The sequence below is a fragment of the Lepidochelys kempii genome, chromosome 1, assembly GCF_965140265.1.
Source record: "Lepidochelys kempii isolate rLepKem1 chromosome 1, rLepKem1.hap2, whole genome shotgun sequence".
In the NCBI taxonomy this organism is placed as follows: Eukaryota; Metazoa; Chordata; order Testudines; family Cheloniidae; genus Lepidochelys; species Lepidochelys kempii.
In genome coordinates this window covers 8,564,971-8,581,210 of record NC_133256.1, presented here as the reverse complement: position 1 = coordinate 8,581,210, position 16,240 = coordinate 8,564,971, and the positions used below count along the sequence as shown (strand labels likewise).

The 16,240-nt window shown below is 60.2% G+C and overlaps 1 protein-coding gene across 2 annotated transcripts in view; it reads right to left on the bottom strand.

Moving 5' to 3' along the window:
- PDE2A (phosphodiesterase 2A) overlaps window positions 1-16,240 on the bottom strand; it is a 361,885-nt gene that overhangs the window by 6,475 nt on the left and 339,170 nt on the right. For both annotated transcript variants that reach the window (XM_073333785.1, XM_073333795.1), the window contains 12 exons: window positions 13,987-14,099; window positions 13,151-13,228; window positions 12,434-12,556; window positions 11,817-11,887; window positions 8,278-8,400; window positions 7,523-7,610; window positions 5,362-5,409; window positions 4,808-4,882; window positions 3,880-3,979; window positions 2,870-2,982; window positions 2,031-2,069; window positions 1,332-1,438 (listed from right to left, as the gene is read on the bottom strand). In XM_073333785.1, coding sequence (XP_073189886.1) covers window positions 1,332-1,438; window positions 2,031-2,069; window positions 2,870-2,982; window positions 3,880-3,979; window positions 4,808-4,882; window positions 5,362-5,409; window positions 7,523-7,610; window positions 8,278-8,400; window positions 11,817-11,887; window positions 12,434-12,556; window positions 13,151-13,228; window positions 13,987-14,099 — 1,078 coding nt within the window. The remainder of the gene's footprint in view (window positions 1-1,331; window positions 1,439-2,030; window positions 2,070-2,869; window positions 2,983-3,879; window positions 3,980-4,807; window positions 4,883-5,361; window positions 5,410-7,522; window positions 7,611-8,277; window positions 8,401-11,816; window positions 11,888-12,433; window positions 12,557-13,150; window positions 13,229-13,986; window positions 14,100-16,240) is intronic.

Below are 16,240 nucleotides of genomic sequence, written 5' to 3'. Positions count from 1 at the left end.
GGGGGCCGCGAACTGCCCCCGGGGCTGGCCGGGGCGGAGAAAACAAATGGGCACTAAACTAGGCAGTCCACACCAGACACATGAGCCCGTCATGAGGCAAACGCCGGCAGGGTTAGGCCCCTGGCCAGGGCAGATAACTTGGGCTGGGGCAGGGAGAGCCAGCCAGCCTTCCCACTCTTGGCTTCACCCAGATCTGGCCACTAGTAGCGCCAGCCAGCCCTTTTTATCTGGCCTGCTTGGCCCTGATTGGCCTCTGCCTGCTCCCGGCCCTTCTAGGCATGAGGAGACCAACTCTCGCTGGTTCTGCCTGCAGCTGATCATGGGAGGCCCCTCTAGGCCTGAACTCGCTGCTTTTCTCTTCCAGCTGGACATTATCTTAGGGTGGGGCGTGCTGATGAAGTCCCAGTTCCGGGGGTCGGGGGGAGATGGGGGAGACACACCACCCACCAGAGAGTGCCCAGTGAGGCTTGTGCCGGGCTCTGACTGTCCCGGAGCTAAGCAGCCCCTGCCACTGGAGGGTACCAGGGATTGCAGCGTGCCCTCCCTCGGGGTTAAACAGGAGCTGATGGCAGGGCATTCGTGTGTGTGTGGGGGGGGAGGATTGGTTAAACAGGATCTGCTGCACAGGGCGGTGTGTGTGTATGTGGGGTGGGAGCGAGTGTGTGTGTGTGTGGGTTAAAGAGGATCTGATGCCCAGGGCAGTGTATGAGTGTGAGTGTGGGGGGGTGTGCGTGGGGAGGGGGGTGTTAAAGAGGATCTGATGCCTAGGGCTGTGTGTGAGTGTGCGTGTATGGGGGGGGCGGGGTTGGTTAAACAGGATCCGATGGCAGCACTCAGTGTGTGTGTGTGTGTGAGGACTGGGGGGGGGCTCTGTGTGTGTGTGTCAGGGCTGGGGGGGGCTCTGTGTGTGTGGGGAGGTGTGTGTGTGTGTCAAGGCTGGGGGGGCTCTGTGTGTGTGTGTGTCAGGGCTGGGGGTGGCTCTGTGTGTGTTTGTGTCAGGGCTGGGGGGGCTCTGTGTGTGTTTGTGTCAGGGCTGGGGGGGCTCTGTGTGTGTCAGGGCTGGGGGGGGCTCTGTGTGTGTTTGTGTCAGGGCTGGGGGGGCTCTGTGTGTGTGGGGAGGTGTGTGTGTGTGTGTCAGGGCTGGGGGGGCTCTGTGAGGGGGTGCGTGTGTGTGTGTCTGTGTGTGTTTGTGAGGGCTGGGGGGGGCTCTGTGCGGGGGCGGGGGGGAGCGTGCACGGCGCTGCTAAGCTCCATGCAGCTGCTGCCATTGTCGGCGCTGTTCCTGCATGGAGCCCTCCCCTGCCCCCAGCAGCCGGCCCCCGGGGACTCACTTATAGATGGGCATGGCAATGTGCTCCATGAAGCTGATCTGCAGCTCGGGGATGTAGGCCTTCTCCCGGTCCATCATCTCCATGGGGCGGTTGCCCATGGCTTTTTCCTGCAGAGAACAGGCAAAGGGGGCTGTGATCCCCGCAGTCCCTGGCTTCATGCCTCCGAGCCAGCAATCCCCGGCCCGCATCACCCTGTCCCAGATGCCCAGCCAGCCTGGGGCTGGTTTAGTCTCCTCTGGGAGCACACAGCCCCATGGATGGAGGGTGCAGAGGGCCAGCTGTAGGCCTGGCTCTGCCTCCACCTGGCCCGTGTCTGGTGCCTCCTGGGGGCGTCAGAGGGAGAGGCTGGCAGGTGATTCAGTGTGGAGAGCCAGCGCCGGGTTTTTTAAGATGTCCTGAAGAACCACAGCTGAGCCGAACCCAATCTAAGGATGGGGGGGAATCTCTGGATGCTTCCCTGTCCCCAGCCAGGACAAACTGCCCCTTAGGATGGGCTCAGCCATGCCAACCAGCAGCCCGCCCCAGTCACGCCAACGTCCGGCTGAAACGCGGGCATCAGACACCCTGGAGTGAAAGCCAACCTCCACGCGCTCTTGCTGGAAATGCAGCCCCTGGCCTGCAGCACGGGGTGGCCTGGGAACAAACGGAAGGAAGCCAAGCCCGACACACCGGCTGCCCCAGAGGGATTTATTCACGTACCAGATCTCCCTGGGAGAAGAACTCCTTGTAGATCAGCTCCTGTGAAGGACAGTCCATGGATCAGAATCACTCCACGCTAGCTCCGGGATCCCCTGCTCCGCTTCGAGAGAGACTCCTCTGCCCAGACAGTGCCGGGCTCCTCCCGTGAGACACGGGGTCTCTCAACCTCACTGACATTTCTCAGCGTGCTCAGTGTTTTAACCGAGACGGCTTTAACGATTCGAAGGGACGTGAGGAGGGTCAGCAGGGCTCGGAAGGGACGAGTCTCTGCCGTGTAGCTCGCCTCACCGGGCCAGCGCACTCAGAGCAAGGTGCAGAGCAAGCTAGAGGAGACCTTTCCTTACGCAAGGCAGGTTTGACCTGTGGCACTCACTGCTGCAGGAAGGTCCCTGCGTCAGTCGAAGGCCTGCTAACGCTCTGCCCACCGATAAGGCAGGGCGGCGGTCTGGCTCAGCAGCCCCCATGCTCAGAGCCGAAGATAATTGCCGGCTGGGAGTGAGGAGGAGCGCTCTCCCATGAGGAGCACTGCGCAGCTGGCGAGGGTAACGGTAGGCCTTGCTTTGCCCGCCTCTCTAGCGCTAAGTGCTGGCCACTGGGGGGAGCTGGACTGGAGCAGCTGGACCTAATGTGTGATATTAGCACCGAGACTCGGATGCACCCCGGCTGTAGGTGGCAGCTCCTACCAATGAGCACAGCAGCCTCCCCCGTTACCCTTCCAGGGGGCGCTGGACCCCTGGACCCCACATTCGGATAGCACGGCCCCGGTGGAAGCGGCTGGAGCCCCCCTAGGCCGGGCCCAGGCACCCCCGCGGAGGAGGAGGGGCCCCGCAGGTACTCACAGCGATCTTCCTGGTGGTTTTCCAGCCCTTGGTCTGGTCGGAGAGGTCGCAGGAGGTCATGAGCAGACAGAGCAGCAGGCTGTGGTGCTGCTTGTTCTCCGGGTCGTAGCCGCCTGGGCAGGGGAGGAAGAGGGACGAGTGACGAGTTCCTGGGCGCCCGCGGGTCAGATCTCGTGTTGCGCTCCCGGCCGCGGGGCCGGCAACCCCTCTCCCCAGCCTGTCCCGGGGCTCCAGCCGAGCTCCAGCCCACTGCCAGCCGGCTGGAGCCCAGCGCGCTCAGAGACGGAAAAGCTCTGCCAAGCTCTTCACGCCCAGATCCTCCAAGGGGTTTAGGCGCCTAACTCTCCTTGGTGTCCAGGGGAGTTAGGAGCCTTTGAGGCTGATGGGCCCTACTCTGGATTCCCCTGGGTTGGGCCCGCTGTAGGGCTCCAGGACCCACTCCCAGATGCCTGCCGGACAGGGACAAGGTGCAGGAGGAGTCAGCATCCCCCCGCATTCAGGGGCATTGGGGGGGAGGGATAGCTCAGTGGTTTGAGCATTGGCCTGCTAAACCCAGGGTTGTGAGTTCAATCCTTGAGGGGGCCATTTAGGGATTGGTCCTGCTTTGAGCAGGGGGTTGGACTAGATGACCTCCTGAGGTCCCTTCCAGCCCTCATATTCTATGATTCTATGATTTGCGCCCGGGGGGGTCAGGGCACAGTGAAGGAGCTAAGGAGTGTGTGGTAGCTGCCCCCCAGTGGTCACACAGGAGCATTACAACCTGCGGATTTCAACTTCCGCCCTCAAAGGGAAGCTGAGGACAACTGGGGTCTGCTGCTGTTTCTAAACCCAGGCCCCGAGATGTTTTCCTGTTCTAGCTGTAAATCAGGCGGGAGCCCTTGGGTGGCTGCTGGCCGCCATCCCAGGGACCAACTCCAGACTCCCGGCAGCGGGATCTGGGAGCATTTGCTAGCGGCCGGTTTCACGTAGCGAATGCCTTCCGCTCCCACCAGCGCCCCGGGGGCCTTTACCTTCCGCCATCTTCTGCAGGTCCTTGAAGATTCGCAAGTGGTGAGCGAGATCCGTGGCCAGAATAATGTCCCTCATCAGATCCAGCATCCTTTGGTAATCCTGCAAGGCCAATCACACCGCGGCTGAGTGCCATGTGGCTCAGGGGACCTCACACCACGCGGCCTGATCGACACAGAAAGGTCAAGGGAGTCAGCCAAGGTCATCAAACGACTCAGTGGCAGGACGGAAAATGGGACCAAGGAGACTCAAGTCCCCATCACCTGTTCTAACCACTAGACCACGCTTCCTTCCACCTCGCAGCCCTGCGGCTTTTATGCAGTGGAGTCCACAGCTGGGTCAGGAGCTTTGTTTAATCAGTGAGAGTTTCCCCTGGAAGCAGACACCCTTTTTGGATCAAAGACGCCTCGGATCCAGGAGGAGGGAGGTGTGGCTTGTCCGAACCTGGCACAACGGGGCTCGCTGCATCTGGCCACGCGATTCGCCGAAGGAACCAAGGAGCGAAGCCCAGGCCGGCTCACACCTCTGGGAAAAGGACTCCGTCTGGATGTGGCTTCAGTGAGGCGCAGTGCCTGGCTGGCCCTTCTCACCTGGAGAGCAGGGCTCTAACCCTGAGGGGGGCCCCGCCCGAAAGGGAAACAGTCTCAGCACATGCCTAGAAGCCAATAGCACCACATAATCTGGTACAATATGGCCCGGCTGAAGGGCCAGGGGATCCGGTGGGTCAGGAGTCAGGGGCCTTGGACGCAGCCAAGGTGCATCGACAGAACGGGCGGTGGGGAGTGTAAGGCTGGACTAGCAGGGGGGCTGCACGTCAGGGGTGAGGGGCGCCGGCAGCACAGTGTGTGTGTGTGGGGGTGCAGGGCTGGACTAGCGGGGGGGCTGCACGTCGGGGTGAGGGGCACCGGCAGCGAGCTCCGCCCCACTCACCTTGCGGGAGAAGTGGTCGAAGATGTTGCAGCCGTGGGTGTTTAGGATGGCGATGGCCTGTGCGAAGTGGTGTCTCTGCGGGGGGAAACCGAGGCACGGCAGGGAGGGCTGCATTAGTGAGAGGGCTCCACCAGGGGGCAGCACCCCCCCATCGATGCATGCACTCCCCCTCCCCAGCCCGTAGGGACAAGCGGGGCAGGACTCCATGCTCCTTATGGCTGGGCTGTGGGGAACGTATGGAGGGGGCAGGCAGGGGCTTTCCCTGATATTCCACCCCCCAGGCCTTGGGCTTTCCCTAAGCTGCCCTCTCTCCTCGTCCCCACGTGAGGGAGGAGGTGATGGGGAACTCCATGCCCATCTATCCATGGCCCCCACACCTGTGACAGCCACCCTGCCCTGCTGCCAGTGTGGAGCTGCAGAGCACCCCCGAGGCTGAGAACTGCTGCAGTTGTTTCACTGGTGAGCTAGGCAAGCAGCTGCCAGAGCCAGGCCCCGTGCCCTGAGCGCGGCAGGGTGTGGGAACGAGGTGAGGCGCGGGGCAGAAAGCATTTTACCTCCATGACAGAGCCCTCGGAGCTGTAGAGCGCCGCCAGGACGGATTTCTGGAAGACAGAGGGGCACCATGTGGGGAGGCCAGCCAGTGATAGGGTGAGGGCGTCCGTCTCACTGGAGCTTTAGGGTTAGTGGGGGCTGCAGCTGGGCAGGTGCCCCCCTGTCACAGCCCTGCTGGCCTCCCAGCCTGGCCTCAGAAGGGACCCAACCCTGGCGCTGGGGCTGGTGGGGTTTGGGACCAGGAGCCCATCTACAGGTGCAGGGGGCCGAGGTCGTCCGCCAGTGTCACATAGGGGCCACGAGAGGGGTGGGCACGTTCTGTTGCTGTGGCCCACAGGCTGTATATTCCCCGCCCCATCCCTCTGCTCATGGGGGGCCCCAGTAGCAGGTCCCCTTCCCATTGTAGGGCACAGGGCTGAGATCTGGCGTCAGCCAGAGGCGCTGGCCCTTGCGTCTTGGGGGCTGGGAGGGATCCCACCCTCCGAACAGGAGGCCAGACCGTCCCCCTGTGACGTAGGAGAGGTCTCCTCGAACCCGAGCCAAACTGGACTTTCCAGCCCCTTGCCTCGTGGCGGGGCTGGGAGCCGGAATCACAGGGGAGGGAGAATGAAAAACAAGCAGACGAAAACACCCCTGAAGCTCATTCCCGAGCCGGGGCCAGGTCGGGTTTTGGACCAAGGTCTGGGGCAGCTGGCAGGAGCCAGCGAGGGACAAAGCCACACGATCCCCGCGAGGGCTGGACAGGTCCTGGGTGCTCGGCTCATGGCAGTTGCAGTGGTCCCCGCACCATGGCTCTCCCTGCCCCTGGAGGGTTTGTGGGGAAGTTAGGTCACCTCTCGTCGCTGTACATTTTCCTTTGCTTAGCAACAGCTGCCCAGTGTTCAGAGCGAGGTCCCCAGGGCTTTGGTTCCCCCACAATGAGGTGTCCGGGGAGCCCGACCCCCAGCAGCTTCATCTCCAGCCCCATCAGGGAGCCAAAGGCCTGGTGCCTGAGGATCTTCTGTAACCCCCCAGCCTCACCGACAGATCTCCTGTAATCCCCCGGCATTACCAGCAGATCTCCTGTAACCCACCGGCCTTCTCATCAGATCTCCTGTAACCCCCCAGCCTCACCAGCAGATCTCCTGTAATCCCCCAGCATCACTGGCAGATCTCCTGTAACCCCCCGACCTCACCGGTAGATCTCCTGTAACCCTGGGCCTCACCATCAGATCTCCTGTAATCCCCGGGCCTCACCGACAGATCTCCTGTAATCCCCCGGCATTACCAGCAGATCTCCTGTAACCCACCGGCCTTCTCATCAGATCTCCTGTAACCCCACAGCCTCACCAGCAGATCTCCTGTAATCCCCCAGCATCACCGGCAGATCTCCTGTAACCCCCCGACCTCACCGGTAGATCTCCTGTAACCCTGGGCCTCACCATCAGATCTCCTGTAATCCCCCAGCCTCACCGGCAGATCTCCTGTAATCCCCCAGCCTCACTGGCAGATCTCCTGTAATCCCCCGGCCTTCCCATCAGATCTCCTGTAACCCTGCAGCCTCACCGGCAGATCTCCTGTAACCCCCCAGCCTCACCATCAGATCTCCTGTAACCCCCCAGCTTTCCCATCAGATCTCCTGTAACCCCTTGGCCTCACCGGCAGATCTCCTGTAACCCCCTGGGCTTCCTATCAGGTCTCCTGTAATCCCCCAGCATCACCGGCAGATCTCCTGTAACCCCCCGACCTCACCGGTAGATCTCCTGTAACCCTGGGCCTCACCATCAGATCTCCTGTAATCCCCCAGCCTCACCGGCAGATCTCCTGTAATCCCCCAGCCTCACTGGCAGATCTCCTGTAATCCCCCGGCCTTCCCATCAGATCTCCTGTAACCCTGCAGCCTCACCGGCAGATCTCCTGTAACCCCCCAGCCTCACCATCAGATCTCCTGTAACCCCCCAGCTTTCCCATCAGATCTCCTGTAACCCCTTGGCCTCACCGGCAGATCTCCTGTAACCCCCTGGGCTTCCTATCAGGTCTCCTGTAATCCCCCAGCCTCAGCAGCAGATCTCCTGTAACCCCCTGGGTTTACTAATGGATCTCCTGTAACCCCCCAGGTTTACTAATGGATCTCCTGTAACCCCCCGGGTTTACTAACGGATCTCCTGTAACCCCCGGCCTTACCGAAGCCACCTGGAACGAGTTATTGGTGCCTCTGTGGTCCAGGTCGTGACACATGCAGGAGACGAACAAGGCGAAGATCTCAATGTCTCTGTGGAGAAAAGGACCGGCTGAATCACGGTGACGAGGGACGGGAGGGGCTCTTGGGGCAACGCCTCCCTCTCTTGGGGGCCAGCTCAGCCCATTCTCTGCAGTGACCTCTCCGGGCTGACGGGACTCTGGCGCCGGGGCCGTCTGAACTAGCCTCACTTCTGCAGCTCCAAGCAGGCAGCCACATTCTGCCGCCGCTGAAAGTGTGTTGGGGGGGGGATCCCCATTGAGCTCAGCGGATCCACCCACAGGTGCAGGGATCACTTTGTGCACCCACTTCTGGGCTGGAACGCTGCCGTTTCATGCAGGGGCCTTACGGTTTGGGACAGGAAGTGAACAGGAGCAGTGCATGTGGGAATTCAGTGTGGCAGTGTGGAACGGCCCAGGGCCAACCCCCTGACTTGTGCAATGTGCTGTGGGCAAGCGGCGAGGACCTGTGTCAGCTGGTGCACCCTGGAGAGCAGCACAGCGCCCCCTAGCACCAAGCCAGGGAACTGGGCTGATGGAGACTCGAGGGGAGGGCGCCACCTGCTGAATCAGCTGGGGAGAGGGGGCGGTGTAGGTTGCCCGCCCAGCCGAGCTGGGAGATACACAGGCCAAGGGGCCGGGGTACAGACCCGGGACGGGGGGAAGCTGGCTCTCTGCAGGAGCCGTAACCATCCACCTACTCCAGGTATTTGACCAGCTCCAGGTTCTTGTAGAGCAGGTAGCAGAAGTGGGAGACGGAGAAGGCATGCATCCAGTTGTGATAGGGAGGGTCCCGGTAGCCCTTCCTCACCATCAGGCAGAACCTGGCCGGAGCAAGGGAGAAGGGGATGAGAAGGCAGCCGCCCCCGGGGAGCCGGCGCTCGGGTCTGGCAGGCCACCAGCACTGCCCCCGTGCTCCAGGCAGAGAACACCGGGCAGGCTGCAGGGCAGGGAGCTTCCACCCATGAACTGCCATGTCATAGACTCACAGGACGGGAAGGGACCTCGAGAGGTCATCTAGTCCAGTCCCCTGCACCCGTGGCAGGACTAAGTGTTATCCAGACCATCCCTGACAGGTGTTTGTCCAACTTGCTCTTAAAAACCGCCAATGATGGAGATTCCACAACCTCCCTAGGCAACTTATTCCAGTGCTTAACCACCCTGACAATTAGGAAGTTTTGTTAATGTCCAACCGAAGCCGCCTTTGCTGCAATTTAAGCCCATTGCTTCTTGTCCTGTCCTCAGAGGTTAAGGAGAACAGTTTTTCTCCCTCCTTGTAACTTGAAAACTGTTATCATGTCTCCCCTCAGCCTTCTCTTCTCCAGACTAAACAAACCCAGTTTTTTTCAGTGTTCCCTCCTAGGTCATGTTTTCTAGACCTTGAATCATTTTTGGTGCTCTTCTCTGGACTTTCTGCAGTTTGTCCACATCTTTCCTGAAATGTGGCGCCCAGAACTGGACACAATACTCCAGTTGAGGCCTAATCAGTGCGGAGTAGAGCGGAAGAATTACTTCTTGTGTCTTGCTTACAGCACTCCTGCTGATACATCCCAGAATGAGCTTTGCTTTTTTTGCAACAGCGTTATACCGTTGACTCATATTTAGCTTGTGGTCCACTATGACCCCCCCAGATCCCTTTTCGCAGGACTCCTTCCTAGGCAGTCATTTCCCATTCTGTATGTGTGCAACTGATTGTTCCTTCCTAAGTGGAGTACTTTGCATTTGTCCTTATTGAATTTCATCCTATTTACTTCAGACCATTTCTTCAGTTTGTCCAGATCATTTTTAATTTAAATCCTATCCTCCAAAGCACTTGTAACCCCTCCCGGCTTGGTATCGTCCACAAACTTTACAAGTATACTCTCTATGCCATTATCTAAATCATTGATGAAGATATTGAGCAGAACCGGACCCAGAACTGATCCCTGTGGGACCCCACTGGTTATGCCCTTCCAGCATGACTGTGAACCACTGATAACTACTCTCTGAGAACGGGTTTTCCAACCAGTTATGCATCCACCTTATAGGAGCTCCAGCTAGGAAGCATTTCCCTAGTTTGTTTATGAGAAGGTCATGCGAGACATTCCCAAAAGCTTTACTAAAGTCAAGATATACCACGTCTACCGCCTCCCCACTCTCCACAAGCCTTGTTACCCTGTCAAAGAAAGCTATCAGGTTGGTTAACATGATTTGTTCTTGGCAAATCCACGCTGTTACTTATCACCTTATTATCTGCTAGGTGTTTGCAAATTGATTGCTTAATTATTTGCTCTATTATCTTTCCGGGTACAGAAGTTAAGCTGACTGGTCTGTAATTCCCTGGGTTGTCCTTATTTCCCTTTTTATAGATGGGCATTATTTTTGCCCTTTTCCAGTCCTCTGGAATCACTCCTGTTTTCCATGACTTTTCAGAGATAATCGCTAATGGCTCAGATATGTCCTCATTCAGCTCCTGGAGTATTCTAGGATGCATTTCATCAGGTAGCCTCTGATCCTACCTCATTTTGCCTGGCATTCACTAGGTTAGACGCCCAATGGCTACTCACCTTTCTGGTGAAAACTGAAACAAAAAGTCTTTTAGCACCTCTGCCATTTCCACATTTTCTGTTATTGTTCCCACAAACCCCGCCCCCTCATTGAGTAACAGGCCAAACCTGTCTTTGTCTTCCTCTTGCTTCTAGTGTATTTATCACGGGTCCTGCTGTGCTCACAAGCCCTGGGCACAACTGGCTCTGCAGCGCCTTGCCGTGTCACAGGCGTGTGCATGCACATGCCTGAACCTGTGAGTGTGCGTGGATCTGTGTGTCCGTGGATCTGTGAGTGTGTGTGGATCTGTGTGTCTGTGTACCTGTGAGCGTGCGCGGATCTGTGGGTCTGTGTACCCGTGAGTGTGCATGGATCTGTGTGTCCGTGGATCTGTGAGTGTGCGTGGATCTGTGAGTGTGCGCGGATCTGTGGGTCTGTATACCCGTGAGTGTGCGTGGATCTGTGTGTCCGTGGATCTGTGAGTGTGCGTGGATCTGTGTGTCCGTGTACCTGTGAGCGTGCGCGGATCTGTGTGTCCGTGGATCTGTGAGTGTGTGTGGATCTGTGGGTCTGTATACCCGTGAGTGTGCGTGGATCTGTGTGTCCGTGGATCTGTGAGTGTGCGTGGATCTGTGGGTCTGTGTACCCGTGAGTGTGCGTGGATCTGTGTGTCCATGGATCTGTGAGTGTGCATGGATCTGTGTGTCCATGGGTCTGTGAGTGTGCGCGGATCTGTGGGTCTGTATACCTGTGAGTGTGCATGGATCTGTGTGTCCATGGGTCTGTGAGTGTGCGTGAATCAGTGTATCCGTGTACCTGTGAGCATGCGCGGATCTGTGGGTCTGTGTACCCGTGAGTGTGCGTGGATCTGTGTGTCCGTGGATCTGTGAGTGTGCGCGGATCTGTGGGTCTGTGTACCCGTGAGTGTGCGTGGATCTGTGTATCTGTGGATCTGTGAGTGTGCGTGGATCTGTGGGTCTGTGTACCTGTGAGCGTGCGTGGATCTGTGGGTCTGTATACCCGTGAGTGTGCATGGATCTGTGTGTCCGTGGATCTGTGAGTGTGCGTGGATCTGTGGGTCTGTGTACCTGTGAGCATGCGTGGGCTCAGATGCCCGGGGTAGGAGCATGAGCTGGACGGGGAGGCTGTTTACGCAGGGCCACCCTCTGTTATTTCCTGGCCCTGACTCCTTTGGCCAGGGGCTTGCTAGTTTGTGGGCTGTCCACCTCCTCCTGTGCCTGTGCCCCTGCCCTGCTCCACCCCCTTCCCGGCCGAGGATCTCAAAGAGCTGCACACACACCACTCCATTAAGCCTCACAGGGAGACAGGTCAGGATCCTTGGCCTCGCTTTACAGATGGGCAGAGTGACGTGCCAGGGCCAGGAACAGAACTCAGGAATCCTGGCTCCCAGTCCCCGCCCCGCCATTATCCGTTACCTGTACTGAGCCAAGTGCGTGCTAGGTGCTTTGCTCTCCCCTGCCCTGAACGACCCCCCCACCCCCCAGTCTCTGTAACACCCTGACGCCCTGCGGCTGCCCAACGCGTGTCTCCATCCGGGTATTTCCTCTTCTCCGGCTTCAGTCCTAATCCGGGGCCTACCTGGTACCGAAGTGCTGGGCAAGAGCACCCCCTGCTGGTCACAACCTCTCCCCCGCCCCGGACGCTTGGCTCCCAGTGCAGCCAAGCCTCCATGCCGAGCCGCGAGTGAGCCCACCTGGCTAGCGTCTGGCGATCCATTTTGTAGTTGTTAATGAAGTTCATGTCCTGCAGCATGCTCAGGATGGCCTGCGGAGGGAAAGGGAGCGGAGAGCTGGCTGAGAGGCTGCTCCCGGACACACCTGGCAGGGGGCTGGCGCTGAGGGGGCCCGGCTGGGAATGGAGATGACCCGCTGCACCCCTCTCGGCGTTCCTTGAGGGCAGCAGCCACATACGGCACAAACTCTCCACCAAGGGGGGGCAGCCAGTGATGCCAGGAAATCGTATCAACGCCTTGGACCCAAGGTGGGATTGGAGCGCGGGGCACCCGTGTTAAACAAAGGCGAATGCAGCTCCTTGGCGGACAGACGCCCCAAGCCAGAGCTGGATCCTAGCCCAGGCTGTCTCAGGTACCTACTTAGAACCCATCACCGTAGCATCAGATACCTCCCGGATTTCTCCAAGCACCCCTCGGAGGCGGCCCAGGGTTACAGACACTGGAGGCACAGAGTGATCCGCCCATGCAGGCTGTGGCAGAGACCCACACTTTGGGCACCCTAGGCTAGCCCCTAACCCCTGGCTCATCCCCCTCTCAGGGACGGGCAGGCCCTAGACGCCGGCCCCGTGGGCACTGACCATGGGCGTGTCGTCCTCGGGCAGCGAGCGCGGCGTGTAGGTGAAATCGGCGAAGCGATAATCGATGCTTTCCACGGGGCAGATCCCGTCGCTGAGCAGCTTTTTGTATTCCTCGTCTGAGACCTGCAAGGGAAGCCCCAGGAAGGGCTGTGAACGCCGGGGGCCAAAGCCGGGGCCTGGCGGAGGAGCTGCAGACACAGGCCGCATTCAGCCGGGCACGGGCGCGCAGTGCTGCCCTGTCAGCCCTGTGCCAGGCTCCTCTGTCCACCAGGTACAGCCTGGGCAGCGGCGGGACTGGCGCCATGATCTGACCCGGAGGCAAGAGGGTTCCCGCACCACGGCCCATGCTGCCCCCGGCCTCTCTGTGGAGCCTGTCAACGTGGGGGCCAGTTAGTGCCATTGGGGTAATCAGTGCACTGCTGACCCATCGGGATAGTCAGAGGCTGTGACCCGGTTACACTGGGGCAAATCCAGAGTTTGCCCCTAAAATGCAGCCAGCTCTGGGGCGGAGCAAGGTAGTAACGTTGAGTGTGCAGCAGCCTGTAGGCCGGGGAGCGCAGACTGGCCCCTCCGGGGGGGAACGAGAAGGAAGATGAGCTAGACACCCATGGCGTCACCCATCCCCACTCACGGCTCAGTGCTGCGGAGACAGTGACAGCCAGCCCCACGCCCCCAGCCGCCTCGGCCCCATTCCCTGGGAGCCCCCCACCCCCTGACCTTCATGTGGTACATCATCATTTCGTTGGCCACATGGCTTCGGTACTGGGCTTCGTGGACCTTCTTGTAGAGCAGCGACTGGAGAGGAGGGAAGCAGAGGGTGGTCAGAGCCCCGGGCGGACATGCTTCTGCTGCCCTTGGCTCTCCCGGGGCCTGAGCCCCCGCCCCGTGCGCTCAGCATGAGTCTTTCCAGGAACTCAAGCCCTTCAGTCTCCTTAGGCCTAAGGCACGCAGCACTGGGGCGCGCCTGAGCTCCAGCCCCCCACTCCCCCGACCTGAACTCACGCGCACATGGCCGGGCATCGCCTTCCACTTCCCCAAGGGTGCCGAGAGGCGACAAGATTCACCAATGACCCAGCGTTATTTGGGGCTCTGCTCGCTACCTGGAACTACGCTCCCCTCTCCATGTGCAGCTGAAATGCGGCTGCCCCTGGGGTGGAACCCGACAGGCAGTGTGGAGCCACACAACCACTTGGGACAGGAAGGGAAGAAGAGTCTGGTGTCCAGTCGCAGGGAGAAGTTAGACCCGGGGGGCCCAGGGCTCACCCCACTCTGTGCTGACAGCTGCCTGGAACGCTCCGTAGAGGGCAGCCGGTCTGAAAACGTCAGGGTTGGGGCGGGGAGGCAGACGCTGCTGCGGTGTCGCTGGGTCCCCAGCCTTTCCCGACTCACTGCATCCACCTCTTCTCAGCGAAAGGGACTTGGGGAGCTCGGCAGCTTCCAAGGATGGGCCAGTGCCCGAGCCACTGAGAGCCCGGTATGGGAATCCACCCCTCCTCCTGAGGGCGCTGGACCCACCCACACGAGGCAGCCCCCCCTCCCTCCCCGCCGCTTACGTGGGCGATGCTGATCCCGCAGTAGATGGAGAAAGCCGTGGCCAGGTCCTCGTCGAACTTGCTGAACCAAGGCCCGTTAATCTTGTTGACCAGCTCCGCCACCCCGATGACCTCTGGAAGAGCAGCGAGAGCCCAGTGTACCGGCGCCCGGGGCCGGGGCCGACACACAGGGAAACCCGGCCGCCCTGGACTCCCAGCCATATTCCGGCATGGGTCTGTCCAGGATGCTGGTCCAGAGGGGGCAGGGCTGGGGGAGGGGGAGCCAGTCCCTCCTGCCTCCCACTCCAGCGACCCACAATTCCCAGCACTGGGCGAGCAAGTTGAGTTGGGAGGAAAGGTCAAAGCCCTGCGTGAAGCCAACAATGGGGTGCCTGGCCAGAGGGCAGGGGAGGGAGAGTGTGTCCCTGGTGGGGCACTGTGCATCTCACAGGGATTGGCGGGGAGGCCAGCGAAGGGTTAAGCAAACCGGCTTTTGGGGGAGCCGGGGAGGACTGAAATTGAGTGGGGGGCGCCACTACGTGACCTGAGGATTTGCTCCCCCTGGCTGTTTGCAGACACTCTACGGCCACTGGCAGGGAATCGAACCAGGGACCTGCAGGGCCCGCCTCTCCCACACCGCCCAGTCAGCGCCAGGCTGCCATAGTGGGGCTGGTACTAGAGGGCGACATGCCCACAGGCATGGGGATAGCAGGACCCAGGTCGGGAGAGGCGGCAGGGACCGACCGGCTGCTAGCGGCACCGGTGGGGGGCGTTTAACGGCAGCATCGCTGGGCCGCTCGCACTGGGTGGTTTGACTCACCAATATGACAGAGCCCCGAGGGCAGCCCGTGCCGCCCTCCAGTCCCACAGGGGAAGGGCAGAGGCCACCTGGCTGCCCACAGGAGGGCCAGGGCGTGATCCCACTGCAGGGGGGATGACCTGGCATAGAGGGTGTTAACGTGGGGGCTGCCACTTGCCCCCCCGTAGATGGTCACGGCCGGGCGGGGCCAGGCCAGTGTAAGGTGCTGGGCTGGAAGCCCCGTGGCCCCAGAAGGGCTATGGCACAGCACCATGCTGTTCAGAGCCAGCTCCCCCATCCTCGTTTTGATGGTGAGCTCTCTAAGCAGGGCCTGGCATTTGCAGTGTCTGTACAGCCCCTAGCACCCAGGCCTGGCTCGGGCCTCACTGCAATACGACTAACACCTGCGGGGGCTAGACAGCCTGGCGGCTTGGCACCGGAAACGTGCCCACTGGGGGTGGGCTGGCGATGGACTTGCCTAGTCAGCATGGCTTGGCGTGTGTGCGTGGCAGCCCCGGGACTAAATCAGCCTGCTGCTGACACCCAGCCACAGGAGGTGCTGCTGTGGCTCAGGTAGTAGGGGCTGGTGCTTTGGAGTAGGAAAGCCCAGGTTCTAGACCTGCGGCTTGATGACCCAGCGGTGTGGGGGGCCCAGAGGATTTGGCCTGTGTGTTTTAAATAAATCACACCCACTAACCGAGGTTATTTTGCCCGACACGGCAGAGCGGGGCTGGGGCTAACAAACCCAGCTGTTGTCCGGCGCACTGGAGTTAGCCGGCCTGTTGCGAAGCACAGGGATGCCATTCAATCCCTGGCCAGCTGCTGGTGCCGGCGGGCCAGGGGACTCCCAAGCTCCACCAAGCTCAGGTTCTGGGGCTCCTCCCACCTGGGGATCTCAAAGCACTTAGGAACACTTAGTTAAGCCTAACAATAAAGTCCCCGGTAAGGTGGCTACATAGACATGGGCCAGATCCTCAGCTGGTGTGTTGCTGACTTCAATGGAGATTTGGCAGTTAATGCCTGCTGGGGATCAGGCCCAGATGTTGTGACAGGTGGGGAAACTGAGGCACCAGTTCAGTGGCTTGCCAAGGGAATCGCAGTGGGTTGGTAACACACCCTCCTGAATCTTATCCCTGTACGTTAGCCATAAGCTCACCCTGCCACCTGGGTGCAATGGGCTGAGCATCAGACTCCATCCATCCTTCGGGGTGCGGGACTCTCTGCCCCGGGGAAGGGCTGGGGTCTCCAAAGTGCGCGGCACTTAAACAAGTCTCAGGGCAATTTAACTTCACTCCTCCCTTCTCACAGCCCGCTCCGTGACAAGGGTCAGTTCCATGCTCGTTATCTGAGAAGTGGGGAAACTGAGGCACAGAGCTGTCACGTGCCTTGTCCGAGATCACAGAGCCGCGAGCAGGCCATAGGGGTCCTGCTACCACCACTAGAGCGGGGCTCCCTCATCCTCAGCACCGGTGGCGA